At 40.4% G+C, this 23,831-nt stretch overlaps 1 protein-coding gene across 1 annotated transcript; it reads left to right on the top strand.

Annotated features, from left to right (window-relative positions):
* The first annotated feature begins 525 nt into the window (after positions 1–525).
* On the top strand, positions 526–18,902 carry LDHB (lactate dehydrogenase B). The gene is made up of 8 exons (XM_027541502.1): positions 526–818; positions 3,525–3,659; positions 10,862–10,979; positions 12,423–12,596; positions 14,432–14,605; positions 15,481–15,598; positions 17,138–17,261; positions 18,531–18,902. Exons 2-8 carry the CDS (start codon positions 3,531–3,533, stop codon positions 18,696–18,698), a joined length of 1,005 nt encoding a protein of 334 aa, XP_027397303.1. The 5' UTR covers positions 526–818; positions 3,525–3,530; the 3' UTR covers positions 18,699–18,902.
* The last annotated feature ends 4,929 nt before the right edge of the window (positions 18,903–23,831 follow it).

Raw genomic sequence — 23,831 nt, 5'->3', positions numbered from 1 at the left:
GTGTCTCTTTGTGACCCCGTGGACTGTAGCCTGCCAGGTTTCTCTGTCCAAGGAATTTTTCAGGCAAGAATACTGGAGTGGGTTGCCATTTCCATTTCCTCCTCCAAGGCACCTTTCCAACCCAGAGATCAAACCTGCCTCTCTTGCATCTCCTGTATTACCAGGCGAATTCTTTACCCCTGAGCCATCAGTAGGCAATTATTGCGTATTTGCTGAGTTAAGGTGGGAAAAACCCTTACATCAAAAGAACTTTATATCAGAGATGAGAAGAAATGAAAATCTAGCTTTATTTTTAAAAACATCCAGAAGCAGGAGTATTATTCCAGAGGAATAACACACACCAGCAGCATCTCAGATTAGAAGAGTGGTCCTCTAAAGTTGACCTGGAATGCTAAAGAGAAATGTACTACTACTGGGACTAAATTTATCCAATCAAGAGCGTGAGAGTCCAAAGGGTTGAAGACGGCCAGGTTTCAGAAATAACGCACCCTCTGTGTGCAGAAGTCTTTAAGCCCGGAGGCTAGCAGTGACCGCGGCCGCGGCCGCCGTAGCGGCCAGAAGGTGACCTCCTCAATTAGGCCGAGGGAGGGCGTGGGCGCACCCGAGCCCTTGTCCTTGAAGAGGATTGAGCGAGCCGAGGGGAGGGGTGGGCGGTGCTCGGGTTTCCAATCACAATAGAGGAAGCTCGGAGGCGGCCAAGGGGCGGGTCCCGCCTGCTCTTCCTCCCTCCTTGCGGATCCTGCGCCGGAGGAGACGCACGCTGCTGACTTTGTCTTCGTGCAGCCCTTATCACTCTCTGGAGAACTTTCTCTCCCCTGGTAGGTTTCTGCTGGGACCCTGCATCCTGGCTTTGCGGAAAGACCTGGTGGGACTTGTGCAGCAAGACTCAGCGGGGGAAGGACCAGGAAGGACATCTGAGCTCGCGGGCCTGGAGCCCTGAGCATCCGGATCGGGTTGGGGCGGGGGCCCTGTCCCGGGGCTGGGGGACCCGACGGAGCCAAGGGCCTGCGCCCGATCTCTGGGCTGTGTCGGCCGCTCATCGCAGCTCCCGGCCAGCCTGTGCCCTCCCGGGGGACGAGTTTGTTGCACTTGCGGCTACATCCCGGTTCTACGTGTCCTTGATGGGTTCATGGCGGCCGCATCACCCTTGGTGCCTGCTGGCGGGCGCCCGGACACGTGCCGGAGGAGCCGGGGGAGGGAAAGGCGGCCAGGCGACCCGTGAAGCTGGGGGGTGGGGTGGTTGTTGGCGCTCACCACCTTGGGCCTGGAGAAAGGCCCGGCTTTTCGGGGATGAGAGTGAAGGATGATCTTGGCCCTGCCCTTAGCCTCTCCCCAGCCCTTCCTGGAGCGATGGGCCGGCTCGTTTCTGGCCTTTTTTTCCCCTTGATGCTTCGGATGCTGTTTATTTACCGGCTTTGGGTGTTGAGAGTTTAGAAAGGCCTAGATTTTTCCCCGCTGGAGACCTTTTCTGGGGAGATCCGTGGTGGCTGCCTCCCCTGGTGACCTGAGCTCAGCGCTGCGGCGCGAAGAGGAAGAGGTGGCCCGTGGGCGGCCGGCAATGCGGGCTGGAGGGATGGAGCGGGGGAGGGGAGAGCCGGCTCTCAGTGGAAGAATTGCAGGGCAAAAATTGGCTGTTTAAAAGGTTAGAATCGAGATAGTCTGCAAAGTGGAGCTTTGTTCTGAACTTAAGGCACGGGTTCTTTTCTAGTGATTTATATCCACAGAAGGGGCAGGAACATGGGGATGAAAAGGACCAAATATCGATTATTTTTACCCTGATTTTCATTCTTTGCCCTTAAAAGCCTCCACTGATCTTGAGACAGGCCTGTGTATGATATAAAACATTTTCTTGTCGTGTCTTACAACCCTATTAAAAAAGCCCTGTTAAAGAAAAAAAAAAAATTAAATCACATTTCTGTAGAAAGATCTGAAAGAAAATCTGTACTGGCTCAAGCCTCTACAATGTCATTTCTGAAATCCCCCAGATAGTTTAAAAGGTCTGTCTGATCAACTAATCTGTATTTCTAGAGCAGTCTTTATGGATTTTTATTTTCCACTGCTTTGCTGGATCCTCTATACCTAGAACATCTTAAACCAATTAGTAAAAATGCCATGATGAAGAGAAAGTATGCGTTTGTATCTCAGTTCAGCAGGAGAGGCAGCATTCATTCTTCAGATTCTGCTCAAAATGCAGGACGTGTAAATTTCACTGCAAGGTCATCTATTTGTGGAAACATTTGCACACCATTGTATATTTCTTTTTTCTCTAGTATCCAGGAGAAAACTGCCAATGTGCTTTGGAAAGGCAAAATAATCTCCCAGTATAGACCCTAATGACCTGGGGGGGAATGTTTTTTGGGGGAAAATAGCTATAGAACAAAACAGTTGTCTCCAAATTCAAGTAACTTTATTCCAACTAGGAGTCTTACTGACTCTTACCTAATATATACAATTACTCAACCAGGTTTTGTTACTTAGTCCTTTGCAGATGAGAAACAAAAAAAGAGACTGGGAAGCAGCCCTACAATTTGAAAGAGGGACCTTGCCCTGCCACGTGGCTGTCTGCAGCAAAAGTAAAAGGCAGACATAAATAATAGACATTTTAATGGGTTATAATTATAAATGATACTTAATTTTGAAGAAAGGACTTTTTAAAAAAATATCATCTGAATCCTCTCTGTAAGAATGCAGATTGATACAGTAAGTTTCACCATTTGTTTTATTTATCCAGAAAACTCACCTGATAACCTGATGACACAGATACAATTGGTGTTACTTGTATAAATGCTTCCTAACAGTTTCCTTTTTTTTTTTTAACTTTAATTTTTTTTTTTTTTTTTACTTTAATGGCTGGAAAGAAACTGACTCAAAGGCTGGTGTTTTCCTTCTGTGGTCCCCTTGGGGGAAAATGTATTGAGTATCTACCCACCTTCCAGTAAGCTTCCAAGGCACACTAAAAGGAATTCAAAGTAATACGTTTTACAGATTTTATGCAAACATTATTTGTCACTACTTTGTCCTCAGTGAGACCTCAGTAGAAGAAGAAAATAGACAAACCAGTTGGTCCCTATCTTCTAAGAGTGATAATAACCATTGGTAGTAGAAATTATATTCATAAGTAGCTCTTTTAAACCAAGCTTAAATATGGGTTAATACTGGGCCCTAACGTAAATAAATATTTTGTAGGGAGCATGGAAACCAATCAGCTAATCGAAATATAAATGTTGTTTATACAGTAAATGAATAGCCAGAAGACAGTTATTACAGCTTTGTTAAATACTGCTAGATAGTCATAGACTGAAGAGAAGAACCCAAACTCTAATGGGCTTCATTGAGATTTTTGTCTTTAATTTTTGTTAGTGGGTCACTTTTTTTTTTTTTTTAAAGAAACTCTGTGTTCTGGAATACCATTAAGCTCATTTTAAAAATGTGTTTCAATTCAAACTTGCAACAGTAACATTACAAGTTCCCCTTCCTGTTTCTCAGGTGGATACATGTATCATATTTTGATTGTTTTCTTTCAGGGCACAATGGCAACTCTTAAGGAAAAATTGATTGCACCAGTTGCAGAAGAAGAGACAAGGATCCCAAACAATAAGATCACTGTAGTGGGTGTTGGACAAGTTGGTATGGCATGTGCCATCAGCATTCTGGGAAAGGTACTTTCGAAACTTCATACGTGATAGGTAGTTTCATCATCTGTATGCAATCTCTTTAGGCTTTTGAGAATTTGATTGTATCTTTAAAAGGTTTTTTTTTTCCCCTGAAAAAAAAATTTTTTTTTTAAAGAAAATTAAGTTTCTCCTGTTGTTTATTTATTTATTTTAATTTATTATTATTATTATTTTTTTTACTTTACAATATTGTCTTGGTTTTGCCATATATCAACATAAGTTGTAGACCTGGTAATACTTTATCTTTAAACACATTAGCAAATATTTCCTGAGAGAATGACATTCTTATCTGATACAATAGACTTACTGTTCTCAGTAACACTGATTAAACACTATTATCTATTATACAGTACGCAGATTATAGTTCTCCAGTTATCAGAATCATATTTTTTCTCCCCTAGTCCAAGATCATATTTTTATATACTTGTCGTGTCTCTTTATTCTTCCTTAACCTGGAACCTAGCCTTCCTTCATCTCTCATGTTACTGGTGAGTTTGTAGAGACATCAGTTTTGTAGGATGCCCCTCGATTTATGTTGGTCTGATGTTTGTAACTGAGTTCAGGTTATATTTGGGGTGACATTATAACCAGGTGATGGCCTGTCCTTCCCAATGCATCACATCAGCAGGTGTGTAATGTTATCTTGCCTCGTTATCAGCACGGTTGCTTTTTGAGGTCATGGAAATATCCTATATTATTCCCCTCAAACCTTCACTCAGTTGTTTAATTTTAAAGTAATTTCAAATTTACAGAAAATTTGCAAGAATATTTTTTAAAAAGTAAAACTTCCATATTCATTTCACCCAGATTTACCAATTCTTAATGTATTTCTGTTTGTGTGTGCACACAAGTGTGTGCCTGTGTGTATGGGTGTATGCGTGTGTGTGCACATGTGCATATGGGGCTTTTTTTCTGAACCCGTTGAGAATAAATGCAGATACGCCTTTCATTTCCTTCTGTCTAAGTTCTTCTCCTCGGAATAGGACATATTCTAACATAATCAGTTCAGTTATCAACATCAGAAGCTTTAATACTGATAACATGCTTCTAACACCTTCCACTCCTCTAGATTATATTTCCCCACGTACCTCCATAGACTTTTAGTTTGCCTCCTCTCCTTATTCATTGAACTGATCAATATACTTTCTGAAGGCTGTCTTAAATGTTTTTTAGGGGGAACCCCTGCCTCAAAAAATGCTGCTGGGCCTTCGGTAAAACACACTGTCTTTTTGTACTGTATGCGAAGGCTGCTGGAATAACTCCTAGCTGAGCGTATTTCTATCTACAGAATTTAAATTCTAAAGGGGCAAATTCTGAATCTTCAGAATTTTTTCACTGAGGAAGAAAATCATCAGAGAAATCAACTAAAATGTGTAGTGCATGCCAATTAAAGTTTTATTCTTTTGCATTTTTTCTGGCTGGTTTAATTTCTGACTAGGTTTCCCTAATTTAGGAGAATAGCTGCTCCCCAAATTACAGGGGAATTAAATAATCACAATTTAATGTTTACCATTCATACCAATAAAAATGGAAAAAAATATTCCAGCTTACTTTTCTTTTAAAATGTTTACTGTGTACCATGTTTTAAGTGTTTTGTTTAAAATGCTTTATTTAAACAGTAATCTCAATAAATGGAAACTGTTCATATCCTGTTTCCAGATACAGTAGTTGAGGCTTGACTAGATTAAGTGGCCTACCTGTTATCACACAGTTGGTAATGGTTGAGCTGTATTTGAGCCCAGACTCGGAACTCTTAACCACAGTAACTCTGCCATTTCTTTTTATTCTATGCTAGTATGGGGGCAATTAAAGACAATTTTTTCCTTTAATTGAAGTATAGTTGGTTTACAATGTTGTGCTAATTTCAAGTGTACAGCAAACTGATTCAGTTATACATATATATATGTATATTTTTTTCCAGGTTCTTCCTCATTATAGAGTATTAAAGATTTTCCATTCCTTAAGCTAAACCCAAACCTTGGACATTTTAGGAAATCAGCAATATATCTGAGCTATCATGATTCTCTCGGAACCTCTCTGATTGTTTCAATTGTAAATTTGAAGTCCTCTTTGATAAATAATGTAATTGAGACTCTGCTGTTATATAATACTTTGGCCCAATTCAAGTGCTTGAGAACCAACCAGGCCCCTAGCACAGTAGGAATCTTTCAGCTGAGCTTCTGTGAAGGAAGGACTGCCTCGTTCAAAGACCATTTTACTAATTAAAAATGTTTAAATCTTCTTGTAACGGGGAAGGATTAGAGTCAAAGTTGTTATTACTGTTTGGTAAGGATTATAAGCCCCACTCCTTTAATAAGAAAGATACCCAAAAAGAGAGAGAGAAAGGGAACTAGCCAATTCTATTTTGTTAAGCATCTATATGTTACTTTATTCCTCTACAAAATTTCTAGGGAATGTTGTCATCTCTATACTATTGGTGGAAAAACATAAACTCAGAAAGATTAAGTGCCTTGATTAAGATCTCAGAGATCTTATATCCCTGATGTGGTTTTCAGAGGATACACAGTGCTTTGGCCCAGAAAGGGGATGAGCTAGGGCATGAGATTGGCTGAGAAGGTCCGTACCTTGACTGGGCTCATGGAGGCACCAGAGTCCAGCCTCCACCGTGACAAAGGTGCTGAGGTTTTCTGCTTCTCTTGCCCATTTTCCACATCCTAATAGCCAACATGGAAACCATAGTGAGCTTTTATAAAAATAGCTCCCCCGCTTAGAACTGCACACATAAATGAAATACAGGGAGGATCTTTTCTCTGCCTGTCTCTCAGAGCAAGGCAGGGTGTGCACCTCCAGGGGCTACCATTCAGAATGTCGTGGATTCCTTCCAGTGCTGTGCGGTGGCTGGTGCCACCTCTGACTTCATCTCTTACCTTCTCCCCTCTTCAAAGCACTAAGATCATCGTGGCTTCAGTATTAGCCACTCAGTCGTGTCCAACTCTTTGCAACCCCAAGGACTGTAGCCCACTAGGCTCCTCTGTCCATGGAATTCTCCAGGCAAGAAAACTGGAGTGGGTTGCCATTTCCTTCTCCAGGGGATCTTCCCAACCCAGGGATCGCACCTGGGTCTGCTACACTGCAGGCAGATTGTTTTGTCTGAGCCACCAGGGAAGCCTATGGCTTAAACCTTTTTATTTTTAAAAAGTATTTTTAAAATTACTTCATTTACTGGCTGTGTCATGTCTTAGTTGCAGCCTGCAGGATCTTTTGTTGTAGTGTAGGCTCTCTAGCTGTGGCACATGGGCTCTGGATTGCATGGGCTCAGTGGTTGCAGTGCATGAGCTTAGTGGCTCTGTGGCATGTGGGATCTTAGTTCCCTGACCAGGGATCGAACCTGCACCCCCTGCATGGGAGGCAGATTCTTAACTACCAGGGAAGTCCTTTAAACCCTTTTAGAACTTGATTTCCCTTCCTCTGGAATGACTGCCTTGGATCATCAGAGTTAACTCCCTCCTGTCGTTCATATCAGGCTTTGCGTACTGGTCTTCCTTGATCATCCAATACCAAGTAAGCTTCCTTCCATTTCCTTAACTTCACTTTGCCTTGCACTGTTTATAGCATTTCCGTGATCAGAACTGTCTTAAATTGTTTGCTTCACTCCTCTCCCCTTCCTGGTACATTCCATGAGAGCAGGAACCTTTTCAGATTTGTTCGTTACTATAGTCCTCACTAGTAGAATAATGCCTGGCACATTGAGTAGTGAACGTGTATTAAATAATGGATATTCCTCTGACTAAGAAATGGCACTTACGTCTGGTCAAATTTTGATCAGAGCTTTTCCTTTTTCATGGTTTCTCCTGTCGCCCCTACCAATCATAAGGTATGTGCTTTGGCTGCCAAGACCCCATCACGTTGTCAAGGTCATATAGAGTGTCCATGTGATTATTCTGCCCTTAGCCTCTGACCAGCTGTTTTTGGCTTGAATGTCTGTCAGTCAGCTGTAGTCACATTCTTCTACAAGCACAGCATACAGAGCAATGTAATTACAGACATACTGCAACGTAGTTTTTGCAGTGCAAGACTTGGCCTAAAAGTGAAACTTAATTAGAGTTTGGTGTTTGTACAAGCATAGACAGGCTAATGGAACAGACTCAAAACCCAGACACAAAACCAAAGAATATTTAATACAAAGTGACATGCCAGAGAAGAAAAACAAATTATTGAATAAGCGGTGCTTGTCCATTTAGCTATTTGGGAAAAGTTATACCTTTTCCTCCCACAAAATGTCATGCAGACTAAACACTTGAATATAAAAATGCAGAATGCAGCCATCAAATATTAAGGCACTGGTAGCAGAGTTGGATGTGACTTAGAAACTAAACAGCAACAAAAACAACAGCTTGCTAGCTCGGGGACCAAGAGGTAGGTTGTGGCTATGTCTGGTCCACACAGGACTTAGATTAAGAGATAATTTTTTTTTTTGGCCAAGCCGTCCAGCATTCAGGATCTTAGTTTCTCAACCAGGGTTTGAACCTGTGTCCGCTATAGTGGAAGTACAGAGTCTTCACCACCGAACCACCAGGAAAGTCCAAAGAGACCATTTGTGTCTTATGTTAAACACGCTATCAACAAATGTTGTTCCTGGCTTCTAACTGATCTTGTTCCTCAATGAGTTAGTGCTTTTGCAGTTAATCTAAGTCTTGATGTATTGATCATTTTAAAATATGCAGCTTAAGTGGAATATACATGTGGTAAATTCATTGGCTAGTATACACTATGTGAATACAGAAAGATTTATTTAAGCCCAAGTGTCAGTACTTAGTCACACATCTTCGTTTGCCTGCCTCCCACTGGGAGGATATTCAGTCACATAAATGCAGCTAAATTCAGCGCTGCAATTATTTTCTCCAAGTGTTGGATCTCTTCCTTCCTTGCCAGCTGACTATGCACTTCTCCGCCAATTCTCTACCCACTGAAACAAAACAGAGGATCTGAGATCCTGTGACATCCTTTTCCACTTAAGCCCCCAATTGTTGTGCCCCTTGACTTCAACAGCGCACATGTGATGTCCCCAAAATAAGAGTGACATCCCCAGTACTTGGCACCTGAAAGGAATGGTTATGAAGTTCTCTGGAATGAATTTAGGGCTCCAGAAACACAAGCGAGGGCTTTGTGTGATCTTGCAGAGGAACGAAACCATTTTAAGTGTTAAAAACATATGTAAGTGAAAAGGGGTGAACATTAATGCCTGCATTTGACATACATGGAAGGAGAAAATACTTGACAGGGAAGCCTGGCGTGCTGCAGTCCATGGGGTCACAAAGAGTCCAACACGACTCCATGACTGAGCAACAACAAAGCGACCCCCAGGTCATAAAAGGGTCCTTTGAAGTTGGCAAGTGAATCAACTGCTTAGAAGTAAGAATGCATTCAGTCGCATGGAAGTTTGAGTCTCAGAGAAACCCTCCCAAGCAAGCCTATTGTAGTTCGCTGCTTCAGGCCAGCCGACACTGGTTTTCTAGAAACAGGTGACAGTCTTTATTCCTAGGCTCCTACCTGGAGCAGGACCTGCTTTGCTGGCAAGTTAACTGGGGCAAGTTTTCTTATTGGCCACCTCACCTCTCTTCCTCTGCCTCCCCCTCTGCTGCGCAGAGCCTTCCTGACCCCTCCCAATTCCACATGGATTATTTTATCTTAGCCTTGAAAGCACTTTCTGAACCTGAGTTACTTTATACTTTTTTCCCTTTACATAACTTATCAAACTATCCTTCACAGAGGATAGTTCCTCATAATAAAGGAACTATATTAAGTTCTACATTGTTGTGGATCGTTTCTAATAATTACTAGGCTAATTATTTTGCTAACAGCCTGAAAAGCAATAAAGGCCAGGATTTGGGTGATAGGTCAATGGGAAGGGTAATTACTTTTATTTAAGAGTTTGTAGGGACTTCCCTGGTGGTCCAGTGGTTAAGACTCCCATGTTCCCAGTGTAGGAGGCATGGGTTTGACCCCTGGTTGGGGAACTAAGATCCCACATGCTACAGGGCATGGTCAAAAATATAATTTAAAAAAAAAACCAGAGTTTGTAAATTATGAGTTTTCACAAGACAACTGACTTATTTATTTTTTAAGTTTTTGGGCCATGTTGCACGGCATGCAGGGTCTTAGTTCCCTGACCAAGGATCAAACCTGTGCCTTCTGCATTGGAGGCATACCGATGTTAAAAGCCGAAAGGTTATTTAAACACAACTAGATCTCTTGATGCAAAGAGTCGATTCACTGGAAAAGACTCTGATGCTGGGAAAGATTGAAGGCAAAAGGAGAAGGGGGTGGTAGAGAATTAGGTGGTTAGATAACATCACTGACTTAATGCACGTGAATCTGAGCAAACTGCAGGAGGTGGTAAAGGACAGGAAAGCCTGACATGCTTCAGTCCGTGGGGCCGCAGAGTCAGACACAGCTGAGCGACTGAACAACAGATAACAGCTCCCTTTTCCTGAGAAGAAAAGATTGAGGACTTGGTGAAAAGCAGACAGGATGATTGATTGAGGGTATTACTTGGGATGGATGGCACAAGATGACAGTCGGAATAGAAAATAAAAAAACATTGAGACTGACCAAGTTTGCCTTGAAAATGTATGGAGAATTCACTAGCCTTGGAGCCCTGTGCCCCTGACTCTTTCACCAGCAGGACATTCAAGTTGGTCAGAGCCAACCTGAGGGTTCCTAGCTTCAAGCAGGCCTTCAAAGCCTGCTCTGAAGTGAACTCAGCCTCTTGTTTTAAATGAAATCTGCCCTCTCTAAATCCCTCCAAACTAGGAGTGACCTTCAGGATGGACACAGTGCCCAAGACTGTTTCTAGCTCTTTGTGAGTCTCTATTTTTTTTTTTACCATCACTCCCCTTTAATATGAAGACTTGAGCACCCTGAGGCCACTGTTGAACCATAATACTTGCACGTTTAGCTTCTTAATTATATCAAGCTCACTGAATGTCCATTGAGCACTAGAGGTGAAATTCTTTTTTAAAAAAATGGTATCAAATATTAATAGTTCATTATTCAAAACGTTTCCTCATCAAATTGTTGAAAGCACACCTAATTCCATGGTAAAAATTCTTCCCTAAGTTTTTAGACATTGGGCATTCCCATTTCAAGGGTATTTGACTGAAATACTGTGAATTGAGGTGTCCTTGAGTAGCTTGGGGTCCTAACAGCTCCTTTTGTGTTTATAGTCTCTGACTGATGAGCTTGCTCTTGTGGATGTTTTGGAAGATAAACTCAAAGGAGAAATGATGGACCTGCAGCACGGGAGCTTATTCCTTCAGACACCAAAAATTGTGGCAGACAAAGGTAGGCTCCTTTCATGCCTGAAGTGATCAAATAATAAATTGATATCCTCACTCCCTGAGAGAAAACAGGTTTTCCCATCCTGGTGAATCTAATGTCAGCAGTTTCTTGTTTCCTTCTGGGTCCAGTTCATCCTTAGGGACAATCATAATTGTGGTGCCTTGTACACATACAGTGCATAACATTTTAGGAAATTGGATCCAAATGCTTGCTTACACATACCTGAGAACAGGGATGCTTTAAATCCGAAGAAATATTTGCACAAAATAATTTGAGTGTCTCAAAGAAACTAAATAAATTCGTATTCTAGCCGTCTTTGTTCTGGATTAATGCATTTATGCAGTAATATGGCTGTGCCTACAGATAGAGTAATGTCCAGCCTCCAAAATAATTTCTAACAATACTACTACTAATAGTGTATGTGTCAATCACTCAGTCATGTCCAACTCTTTGCAACTGCATGGACTCCTCTGTAGCCCCCCAGGGTCCTCTGTCCACGGGATTTTCCAGGCAAGAATACTGGAATGGGTTGCCATTCCATTCTCCAGGGGATCTTCCCAACCCAGAGATCGAACCGGGGTCTCCTGCATTGCGGGCAGATTCTTTACCATCTGAGCCACAGGGCAAGTCCACTATTAATAATAAGTAGCTGTTACTTACTGAATTATTAGCATTCTAGGTACTGTGAAACTTGTTGCATGTCTCATCTTCACTGCAGCCCTGTGAAAAGTGGGTCCTATTACCCCCGTTTTATGGAAGAGGAAGCTGATAAATTATTAGTAACTGTCAAAAGTCACATAGCAACATGGTTTAATTGTATGAGTCATCCATAAGTATTGAGTCTAATGACCACATCAAGTCAAAATGTCTATAATTTGAGAAAGGATTCACTTGCTTGGGGAAAAAAATAAAATACGCTCTAGAGAAACTCATTGCTAAAAACAATAAGCTTATTTAAAATATTGAGTATTAGAAATTAAATTTAAGCCAAGAACAAACACTTGACTGCCTTCCTTTGCCTTCATAGATTGAATTAACATTACAAGTCTTCAGTTACCTTTCAATTGCTTTTTTGTTGGATGACTGCCAGTTGAACTTTGCACTCACTGTTTATACTTTGTGTTATTACTGACAATCCAGTATTCTCTAAAGCCAATAGGATTTTGAATCTGTTAGCAAGAAACATAATTTAAGGCTGTCTTTGTTTCCTGGCTTCATTTTCTGAGCCAGTGTTATGGTCGGAATGGTTCCACATCACTCAAGGAGGAAGAAGCCATGAAACACTGGTGTTGCAACTCACCATGTTATACAGAAAATGTAATTCTCACGTAACGTTCCTCACATACGTTCCATGAGCTTACGTACATTTGGGTCCCTAGAGCACCTCATACGGCATGTTTTGATGCAGAGTTGTATGTGAAGTCCTTTTCTCCCCTCTCCTTCAAGATTACTCTGTCACTGCCAATTCCAAGATCGTGGTGGTAACTGCAGGAGTTCGCCAGCAAGAAGGGGAGAGTCGCCTGAATTTGGTGCAAAGGAACGTTAACGTCTTCAAGTTCATCATTCCTCAGATCGTCAAGTACAGTCCTGACTGCATCATCATTGTGGTTTCCAACCCAGGTATCATTGTGCTGCCTTAAGGTTCAGTTCTGTTCAATTCAGTACTTTGGGATTTTTTTTTTCTTTTCCTTTTTTTTTTTTCCTTTTTTAACTTATAAAAAGTCTTTTCTGGTGTTTGGCCTAAGCAATTCACGTATCTTCCTTTAATTGGCCACAGAGAGTGATGTTTACAAAACCACTGGCACATTCCCAGGCCACATGCTGAAGAATGTGAGAAGAGTTTTATATAAAACAGTTTCATCTCCTTATTTTATCTGGGTTTGTTGGAAAGTCCAAAAGATTTTAAAATTTTCTATCAAGATGATACTGGGATACAAAATTTGAATGTGGCCCCAGTTTGGAAGAAGTATTTTAGCATATTTGATCATCTGTTTTCCAGAAAATGCACTTTAGTCTTCTAAAATTCTTGAAAATTAAGTTGACTGATTTTTTTTTTTTTTTTAAGGAATTAAAGAAAGCCATTAATTAGTCTAGGTTTAAAGATGGAAAATAGCCTGTTGATGGACAAATAACATGTTTAACACCAAATGTTGTAACTTAAAATTTCTGATTAGAAAGAATTGTACTTTTTCAGCCCAAAGAGTCAAAATTCACTGTTTCACACTTCTTTTGCCTATAGTTTGCCACCAAACTTACTTTTTATTGGTAAGCACAGTAGATAAATATGTTGTTAAATGGTAAAGCTGATTATCTCTGGTACTTCACTTAGAGAAACATTGTAGGAGCCAGGAAAGTCCTTACAATTTATGGGATAATGAGAGTTTGGAGCCAGCAAGACCATCTTGGCTTGGAGTTTCCTGGTCAACCTTGTATCTAAAATTTCTCATAAATAGAGAGTGGCAAATAGATGCAGAGCATGAATGACAGACAGTAGACACATACGAAGTTGCTACATCCTGTGCTTAAGGCAGACATTATTAACTGGTTATACAACTTTTCTAGGTATAGCTTCAAAGTCTTAAGTCTCCAGGGAGTCACTCCTACTGAGTCAGTGTTGCCAAGGAAGAGGTTATAATATCCAGGCCAAAATGACCTTAAAATATCTCATCCAGTGTCTGTATATGAGAGTGGAGGTGGAGACTTGCCTTCCTGGTGTGCACATTTTCCTACTTTTTACAGCTTAGCCTGTATAAATGCTCTGCTCTTCTCTAGCCCGGCAGGTTTTACCTCTGTGCCACACCAGAATAAAGGTTCTGTCATTAAATTCTTTCTGTTAAATACTGCTGCTGCTGCTGCTAAGTCGCTTCAGTCGTGTCCGACTCTGTGCGACCCCATAGATGGCAGCACACTAGGCTCCCCCGTCCCTGGGATTCTCCAGGCAAGAACACTGGAGTGGATTGCCATTTCCTCCTATTATAATAATTGTTTACTGAGTACTGTCTTGTTCCCAAAGGTAACTTTTAGCCGCGTGCCTTGGTTGTTTAGTAACCTATAGCTTTCGGTTTCTGAAAACAGTTGTTACAATCCTGGAATGTTAGAATTGGAAGAAATTTAAGTGATGATCGAATTCAGCCCTTTTTCTCTTTCTTTCCATATATAGTAAATTAATCTGCAGGACTCATATATTCTTGTTTCCAATGATAATGTAGATTAAAACCACAATATTGCATTTTCCATGTTTTACAATCTCTTGACTATACAGCTTAAAAGTTTTTCTTATCTTTCTAGCCCCCATGGTCCCTAATTCCGAAAAGTCAAATATTCACATCTTTCTGGCCACATCTCATTTGGGGGATGGAGCAGAGGGGAGAGGAGAAAACCAGGGCACCACTGCTTGACATAGCAGTTGACATCAGTTTTGATGTACTTACATATATTATTTTAAAAAATTTTAGTGGATATTCTCACATATGTTACCTGGAAACTAAGTGGATTACCCAAGCACCGTGTGATTGGGAGTGGATGTAACCTGGATTCTGCTAGATTTCGCTACCTTATGGCTGAAAAACTTGGCATTCATCCCAGCAGCTGCCACGGATGGATTTTGGGGGAACATGGCGACTCAAGCGGTAAAAAACAAAACAAAACGCAGTGTTTGCTGTGAACTAGGATATTGTTCTTGCCATTCTGAATTTTTTGTTTGTTTTTAATTGTAGTTTATATTTTCACATACATCACATTATAGATAAGTAATTGTGAGAGAATACTTTGATACTGACTAAGTAAATATCTGATTCCTTATCAGTTTATTGCCTCATAAGTTTAGTATCCACGAATGATTCTTAAATATTATTTAGATAATAATGGTTTAAAAATAGTTAAAAATTATTACTATGATAGTTTTGAAATATTCTAATTCCATCATTTCATCTTAAACATTGAATATTATACATTGAATAGGCTTATTGTATAAAACTGTAATAATCTAAGACATAATGATAATATTGGTTTTACTAAATCCACCTCTGCCCAATATGCAAGGGGCTATTTTCTCCCTAAAGGTTAAGGTGTACATTTTTCTTTGAAAAATTAGTAGTGTAATTCTGGTAGAGTGAACTTTGGTAGTGTAAGAATTGGGTCTTAAAATTGTTACTTGTTTTTTAAAATATAAGCAGGTGGAAAGTTCAGAATTTCTCAAACCCAGAGTTTAGGATAGTCCCGAACTAGAGTCCCTCACGATTTCACAAACCCACAGAAAGGGAAGAATTTCATAACGCCTGTTAGTCTGACACAGCACTTCTGTTTGCATCAAAATGGTTGAAAGGTAAAAGGTCAGATGTGAAGGCAAATGTTAGTCTCTGGGGGGAAGTGAATTGGAGTGAAGTGTCATTGGAGCAGTTAGTGGGTAACTTGCATCAAGGGTGAAATCTGACCTAAGAGAAGGAAAGATTTTTTAAAAACAATGTCAGAGATAAAATACTTATCTTTCCCCCACCCCCAATAGTGGCTGTGTGGAGTGGAGTGAATGTGGCAGGCGTTTCTCTCCAGGAACTGAATCCAGAAATGGGAACAGACAATGATAGTGAAAATTGGAAGGAAGTGCATAAGATGGTGGTTGAGAGGTAAGCGGGGGGGAGGGGGGCTTGATTTAAGACAATTAATATCATCTTAGACAAAATCGAGAACACTTTCCATGGCTGCCTATTCAGATAAACTTTTTCCAAAATTTTGTTTTCCTTTTTAAAAAAAAATTTACTCTTTTTTTTGTTTGTTTGAGGGAGAGTGGTTTTTTTCCCCTTTTTTTTCATTTTTTCATTATTTTTTCTTTTAGATAGACTCAGCATAGCAAATATGCAGCTGTTACCTTCTGAAAGAGGCAAGGCTGACTTAACACTGGTCAAACTTGCTATGCTGGTGCCCCTAGGGAAAGCAAATATTTTTCCAGAGAAATTCTGTTGTAATAGGAGTGAAACATGGAATTCACAGATGACAGAGGTGGCTTATTTAGAAAACTAAACCTAGGCACTGTTGCGTCATAATTGACTAAAATGATACTTACTGATTGATTGTTAATAGTTTTCAAGCTATTAGCAATCAGCAGCTTGCACATTGATTCAGTGTCTCTCCATACCCAACCGAGGATGTCCCTTTTCCCCTGTTTTTTTAAAACTGCCTTTTGTGACTAACCATTCTCTCTGTGGGCCCTCATGTTTATCATAAAATAAGGTATCATTTTGGACCAGAGTAAAGACTGTGGGCTTAGATTGAAATTATGGGTCTTTTGACATTGTATAATATTGGGAAGCCATTTAACTTTTAAGCTGAATCTCAGTTTTCTCCTCTACAAAGTCTTAAGAAGGTGTTTATAAGTCTAACTGTTTTCTCAAATATGGAATCGTTTCATTTAGTTCAATTTTAAAGACTTTTTTTCCCCCCAAGAATTTGACCTGTATATGGAGAAAAAGGATCTTTAAAAAGTTGAAAGAGTTCTTAGGATTTCATGAAGATAAACCCAGTGTAGCTCACCCAAGGTCTTTTAATTAGTGATACATTGCGTTAAGTCCCATTTTTCTAGTGCTCAGTTACTCCTGCCACCTAATTCTCAAGTCCAAGTGCCTTTGTGGGTTCAGAGTGTATGTAATTTGTGCTCAGATAGTTGTCTACAAGGTTTTGACATCACTTTGCTCTTAAGTTGTTGGTCGTCGCATTTTAGGTGACAGTGATTAGTGGCCTCAAAGGGACCTGAAAATCAAGGTGTAATTTGTCCTTTGAATGTGAATGTGAAGGTTCTTTTACTTTCATTGTTCCCTGATTTTATTAGTATCTTTGGAAATATTTGTGTTTATAAATAAGAAGATTGGTTGCAAAATGTACATGCTACCACTGTAATTTTTAAAATGGCTATTTATACAATAAACTACTTAAATTTGTCAAAGCATTTACATAGTACCAACCATGTAGTTTTAAATATTTTCCATATATATTAACTCATTTAACAAACTTATGAAGTAGATACCATTGTTACCCTTACTTTACAGAAGTGGACCCTGAGACAGGTAGTCTAAATCATGTTCTCAGGATGACAGAGTTAAGAGACAGCAGGAATCAAACCACCAAAGCATCTGGTCAATTATCTCCTTAATGGTTTTTTTTTTCCTTAGTGCCTATGAAGTCATCAAGCTAAAAGGATATACCAACTGGGCTATTGGATTAAGTGTGGCTGATCTTATTGAATCCATGTTGAAAAATCTATCGAGGATTCACCCAGTGTCAACAATGGTGAAGGTAAACTGTAAAAATATTAGGTGGTTTCTCATTGAGTATTCCATAAGTAGATTAATTTTAAGAAGGATGAGATAATGTCTCAGTCCACAGTTACTTTTCATCTCAAAGTTTTATGGAAACTATTCCTTTCTATCAGAAGCTTAGGCCAAAAGAGCAAAAGTTTATAGAAGCTGAGACATCAAATGTGTTTTTATAATTCTCCTTTGTATAATGTGCCAAATTAAATATTAACTCTGAGTCTTATTCAGCATATTCTTAGATGATTATTTGAATAAGTTTAATAATTTCATTTCAAGTTGGTATATTGTAAACTATAGCTTGGCTTTGTGGTATATAGCACTGATACCTTAGCAAATTTAGCTTAATTCAGAAGCTATGGAACAGTTAAGTAGAAATTGATTATTTTTAAATAAAACTGAGATAATTGACTCATTTTCTGCAAGTCAACAGCAGGAGTGAAAAAGTAAGGGAGAAAATGCAGTAGACTGAAATAAACAGAAGAGGTAAATATAGAAGTATTTGGGGATAAATCATAGTATCAGATGTTTTGAGGATTTTTTTGTTATTGCTGTTTGGCTTTTTGATACTATGGCAAAAAAAAATTAAAGCAAGTATGGCGAAATTGGATAATTGCCAAGTCCATATATAAAAAGTTGTTTATTGCCTCCACTTTGGTGTATGTACAAAAACTTTCAAAGCTAATTTAAGAAAATCTTAAACTCCCTTGATTAATGTACTAAAATAATTGCATAATTAAATTAATCCTGTGAGTAAATTACTTAATACAAACCAGTACAGTGTTTGGGGAATTGTGTTTTTGTTTTTTTCCCCAGCAATTCTTGAGTATTCCAAGAATCTTGCCTTTGTGTGACTTCCAGTTACTTTCTTGGACCTTGTAGGTCAACTACTACCTAAAATCTACTTAACTAAAGAGTTTTCAGGATACTTAAAATTACATGAAAAACAGCTCAATAAGAACCACATTTGAATGTGATTTAATTTGAAGACATACAAGCAGAGGGGTGTCAATGAGTTTGATAAAGTACTTAAAAAATTCTAGTTTTATCATAGTGTCTATTTGTATATTCTATGTACAAAATCAAATTTGAAATACAAATATTAGAGATAGATAGGCCTGTCAGTGATAAAAACTAAAGGAGTTTATGCTTATCAAATTTCCTGCAGTTCGTCCTGTTCAACCCCAGGCCCTGTGGTCATTCTTACCTGTGGTTTCATTTCTTAATCGTGGTGCTTTTCTTGTTCTGGCAGGGCATGTATGGCATTGAGAATGAAGTCTTCCTGAGCCTTCCGTGTATCCTGAATGCTCGAGGGTTAACCAGTGTTATCAACCAGAAGCTGAAGGATGAAGAGGTTGCTCAACTCAAGAAAAGTGCAGACACCCTCTGGGGCATCCAAAAGGACCTGAAGGACCTGTGACTTCCGGCTGCAAGGCTGTAGAAACTTAGAACTACAGTGTGATTAACCACAAGCCTTTAGTTTGCATCCATGTACATGGAGCACAGTTCGCTTTTGTCTTCCTAAGTCTGTGAATCTGGGCTCCCAGAATCAAAGCCCATGCTTGCTTTAATGCTTGCAAGATGAGTCCTTGAACAAATCAAATAAACCACCTAGTGTAGTGTGCTCCTGTCTCTCGAATTCTTTAATTTCTAAAAGATTTCCATCTGTCTCTCTTTTTTTTTTTTTAATAATAGTTCTTCCCCCATATCATAAATTTCCTTAAATTCTGTCATCTCCATTTCATCCTGTACTTCTTCCACCAAACAGCACTACAATTCTTTGTCACAACATGTGCTGTGCTTTTGTTGTCCTAAGAATATGTTACTATTTTTTGGTTTTGTTTATTTTAAATTTATTTGGCTGTGTCAGATCTTAACCATGACATGCAGGATCATTATTGTGTCGTGCGGGATCTTTTGGTGCAGCACATAGACTCTAGTTGTGGCTCACTGGTTTAACTGCTCCGTAGCATGTGGGATCTTAGTTCCCCCTCCAGGGATTGAACCTGCATTTTCTGCATTATGCTGCTGCTGCTGCTGCTAAGTCACTTCAGTCGTGTCTGACTCTGTGCGACCCCATAGACGCAGCCCACCAGGCTCCCCCATCCCTGGGATTCTCCAGGCAAGAACAGTGGAGTGGGTTGCCATTGCCTTCTCCAATGCATGAAAATGAAAGTGAAGTCGCTCAGTAGTGCCAACTCTAAGCGACCCCATGGGCTGCAGCCCACCAGGCTCCTCCATCCATGGGATTTTCCAGGCAAGAGTACTGGAGTGGGGTGCCATTGCCTTCTCCATCCCTGCATTATAAGGCAAATAAATTCTTAACCATTGGACTGCCAGGGAAGTCACAAGGATTTTTTTTTTTTTTTGAGAGTGGTTTCACAGCAAAATTGATGCAGAGATTTCCCATTAACACTTGCCCTTGTGTTTATGGAAAATCTGTCTATGAATATATGTATATAAACACATATTCATAGCTTCCCCTGTTACCAGCATCACTCAGAGTGGTGTGTTTGTTATAGTCAAAGAACCAACATTGCTATGACATCCAAAGCCCGTCATTTACATTACGGTTCAGTCTTGGTATGCATTCTGTGGGCTTGGACAAACGTAAAGTGACATGTACCCAGTATTTTCACAGCCCTGAAAATACTGAGGGTACCATTGTAGGTTTACCACTGAAGAAAGAACTAGAACCAATGGATGACACTTACAAAGAAGTCCATTTTATTTCTTTTAAAGGAAAAGCCTCTAAAACGGCTTTCTAAAATTGGGATTAACTTTGTTATAGTTGGTCCAGTTTGATAATGAAAAAGGAAAGTGGCCTGAATTATTCACATCCAGGCTACTGGGAGACAGCTTAATACAGGGGTTAGGAAAGGGCCTTAATGCAGACTTCCTTTAAAAAATAGAGTCTACTTTACATGTAATATCTAGGGGTCAGTTTTGATAGTGTTAAAGGCATGGGATTTGTTATCATGTAAACCTGGATTTCGTTGATTAACTGCAGTTTGGGGCAAGTGACCTTCTTTACCCCTAAGCCTCAGTTTTCTTACCTATGAAATAGTGGTAATAATAGTACCTCTTCAATATGGTAGGTATATGAATTAAATGAGAAAATGTAAAACTTAAAGCACAATGCTTGAGTCTAATAGTATTTTAGTGCTTACTGTTATAAGTGATTTCAGTTCAGTTCAGTTCAGTCGCTCAGTCCTGTCCAACTCTGCAACCCTATGAACTGCAGCACGCCAGGCCTCCCTGTCCACCAATTTCCGGAACTTACTCAAACTCAAGTCCATCGAGTCGATGATGCCATCCAACCACCTCATCCTCTGTCGTCCGCTTCTGCCTTCAATCTTCCCCAGCATCAGGGTCTTTTCAAATGAGTCAGCTCTTTGCATCAGGTGGCCAATGTGATTTGCATATATATAATATATATATAATATATGTGGTTTACATATATATTAACTCATTTAAGTCATCCTAAGCTGGCTTAAAACTCAATGTTTAAAAAATGGCATCAGGTCCCATCACTTCGTGGCAAATACATGGGGAAAAATAGGAACAGTGACAGACTTCTTGGGGTACAAAATCACTATGTACGGTGACTACAGCCATGAAATTAAAAGACACTTGCTCCTTGGAAGAAAAGCTATGACAAACCTAGGCAGCACGTTAAAAAGCACAGACCTTAGCTTGCCAACATAGGTCCGTCTAGTCAAAGGTATGGTTTTTCTGGTCGTCATGTACAGATGTGAATTGGACCATAAAGAAAGCTGAGCCGAGAAGAATTGATGCTTTTGAACTGTGGTGTTGGAGAAGACTCTTGAGTCCCTTGGACTGAAAGGAGATCCAACCAGTCCATCCTAAAGGAAATCAGTCCTGAATACTCATTGGAAGGACTGATGCTGAAGCTGAAGCTCTGATACTTTGGCCACCTGATGTGAAGAATCTGACTCACTTGAAAAGACCCTGATACTAGGAAAGATTGCAGGCCGGAGGACAAGAGGATGACAGAGGATGAGATGGTTGGATAGCATCACTGACTCAATGGACATGAGTTTGAGTAAGCTCTAGGAGTTGGTGATGGACAGGGATGCATGGCATGCTGCAATCCATGAGGTTGCAAAGAGTTGGACACGACTGAGCAACTGAACTGAGCCATAAGGTAGTGTTTCTGCACCTTGGCACTATTATTTGGGGCTGGAATATTCTGTATTGTGGGAAGGTCTTCTCTAGTAGCTCATTTGGTAAAGAATCTGCCTGCACTGCAGGAGACCCAGTTCGATCCCTGGGTCAGGAAAATTCCCTGGAGAAGGAAATGGCAAACCACTCCAGTATCCTTGCCTGGAAGATCCCCTGGACAGAGAGCCTGGTGGGCTGCAGTCCATGGGTTGTAAAGAGTAGGGCATGAATGAGCAACTAACACAGTGCATCACAGGATGTTTGCTAGCATCTGTGGCATCTACCCTCTTGATGCCAGTTACACACCCCTCTCCCCAGTTTTGTCAACCTAAAATGTCTGCAGACATGTCAAATTTCTCCTGGGAGCAAAATCACCCCCAGTTGAGAACCACTGCTCTAAAGTATTTGAATCCTCATTTTACAGATAAAACTGAAACACACACAGAGAGTCACACAGCTGCTAAGTAGTGAAAAGTTGTTGCTGAACCATGAAAGACGCCAGGATTCTTGGCCTCTGAAGAATTCAAGCTGGGGCCACAGACAAGGCTTGATTGCTCAGAGCTTTATGTAATAGAGTTTTATTAAAGTATAAAAGGGATAGAGAAAGCTTCTGACATAAACATCAGAAGGGGGCAGAGAGAGTACCCCCTCACTAGTGTTAGCAATGCAGTTACATACTTTTTAATTACTTATTCAGTTCAGTCGCTCAGTCGTGTCCGACTCTGTGACCCCAAGAATCACAGCACACCAGGCCTTTCTGTCCATCAGCAACTCCCGGAGTCTACTCAAACTCATGTCCATCAAGTTGATGATACCATCCAGCCATCTCATCCTCTGTCGTCCCCCTCTCATCCTGCCTCCAATCCCTCCCAGCATCAAGATCTTTTCCAATGAGTCAACACTTCGCATGAGGTGGCCAAAGTATTGGAGTTTCAGCTTCAACATCAGTCCTTCCAATGAACACCCAGGACTGATCTGCTTTAGGATGGACTGGTTGGACCTCCTTGCAGTCCAAGGGACTCTCAAGAGTCTTCTCCAACACCACAGTTCAAAAGCATCAATTCTTTGGCCCTCAGCTTTCTTCACAGTCCAACTCTCACATCCATACATGACCACAGGAAAAACCATAGCCTTGACTAGACGGACCTTTGTTGGCAAAGTAATGTCTCTGTTTTTTAATATGCTATCTAGGTCATAACTTTCTTTCCAAGGAGTAAGCGTCTTTTAATCTCATGGCTGCAATCACCATCTACAGTGATTTTGGAGCCCAAAAAAATAAAGTCTGACCCTGTTTCCACTGTTTCCCCATCTATTTTCCATGAAGTGATGGGATCAGATGCCATGATCTTCGTTTCTGAATGTTGAGCTTTAAGCCAACTTTTTCACTCTCCTCTTTCACTTTCATCTAGAGGCTTTTGAGTTCCTCTTCACTTTCTGCCATAAGGGTGGTGTCATCTGCATATCTGAGGTGATTGATATTTCTCCCGGCAATCTTGATTCCAGCTTGTGCTTCTTCCAGCCCAGCGTTTCTCATGATGTACTCTGCATATAAGTTAAATAAGCAGGGTGACAATATACAGCCTTGATGTACTCCTTTTCCTATTTGGAACCAGTCTGTTGTTCCATGTCCAGTTCTAACTGTTGCTTCCTGACCTGCATATAGGTTTCTCAAGAAGCAGGTCAGGTGGTCTGGTATTCCCAACTCTTTCAGAATTTTGCACAGTTTATTGTGATACACACAGTCAACGGCTTTGGCATAGTCAGTAAAGCAGAAATAGATGCTTTTCTGGAACTCTCTTGCTTTTTCAATGATCCAGCGGATGTTGGCAATTTGATCTCTGGTTCTTCTGCCTTTTCTAAAACCAGCTTGAACATCTGGAAGTTCACAGTTCACGTATTGCTGAAGCCTGGCTTGGAGAATTTTGAGCATTACTTTACTAGCATGTGAGATGAGTGCGATTGTGCGGTAGTTTGAGCATTCTTTGGCATTGCCTTTCTTTGGGATTGGAATGAAAACTGAGCTTTTCCAGTCCTGTGGCCACTGCTGAGTTTTCCAAATTTGCTGGCATATTGAGTGCAGCACTTTCACAGCACCATCTTTCAGGATTTGAAATAGCTCAACTAGAATTCCATCACCTCCACTAGCTTTGTTCGTAGTGATGCTTTCTAAGGCCCACTTGACTTCACGTTCCAGGATGTCTGGCTCTAGGTGAGTGATCACACCATCGTGATTATCTTGGTCATGAAACTCTTTTTTGTACAGTTCTGTGTATTCTTGCCACCTCTTCTTAATATCTTCTGCTTCTGTTAGGTCCATACCATTTCTGTCCTTTATTGAGCCCATCTTTGCATGAAATATTCCCTTGGT

Source organism: Bos indicus x Bos taurus, chromosome 5 (genome assembly GCF_003369695.1).
Source record: "Bos indicus x Bos taurus breed Angus x Brahman F1 hybrid chromosome 5, Bos_hybrid_MaternalHap_v2.0, whole genome shotgun sequence".
Taxonomy (NCBI): domain Eukaryota; kingdom Metazoa; phylum Chordata; class Mammalia; order Artiodactyla; family Bovidae; genus Bos; species Bos indicus x Bos taurus.
Note: the sequence above shows the minus strand (reverse complement) of the source record. Positions and strands in the feature narration are given on the sequence as shown.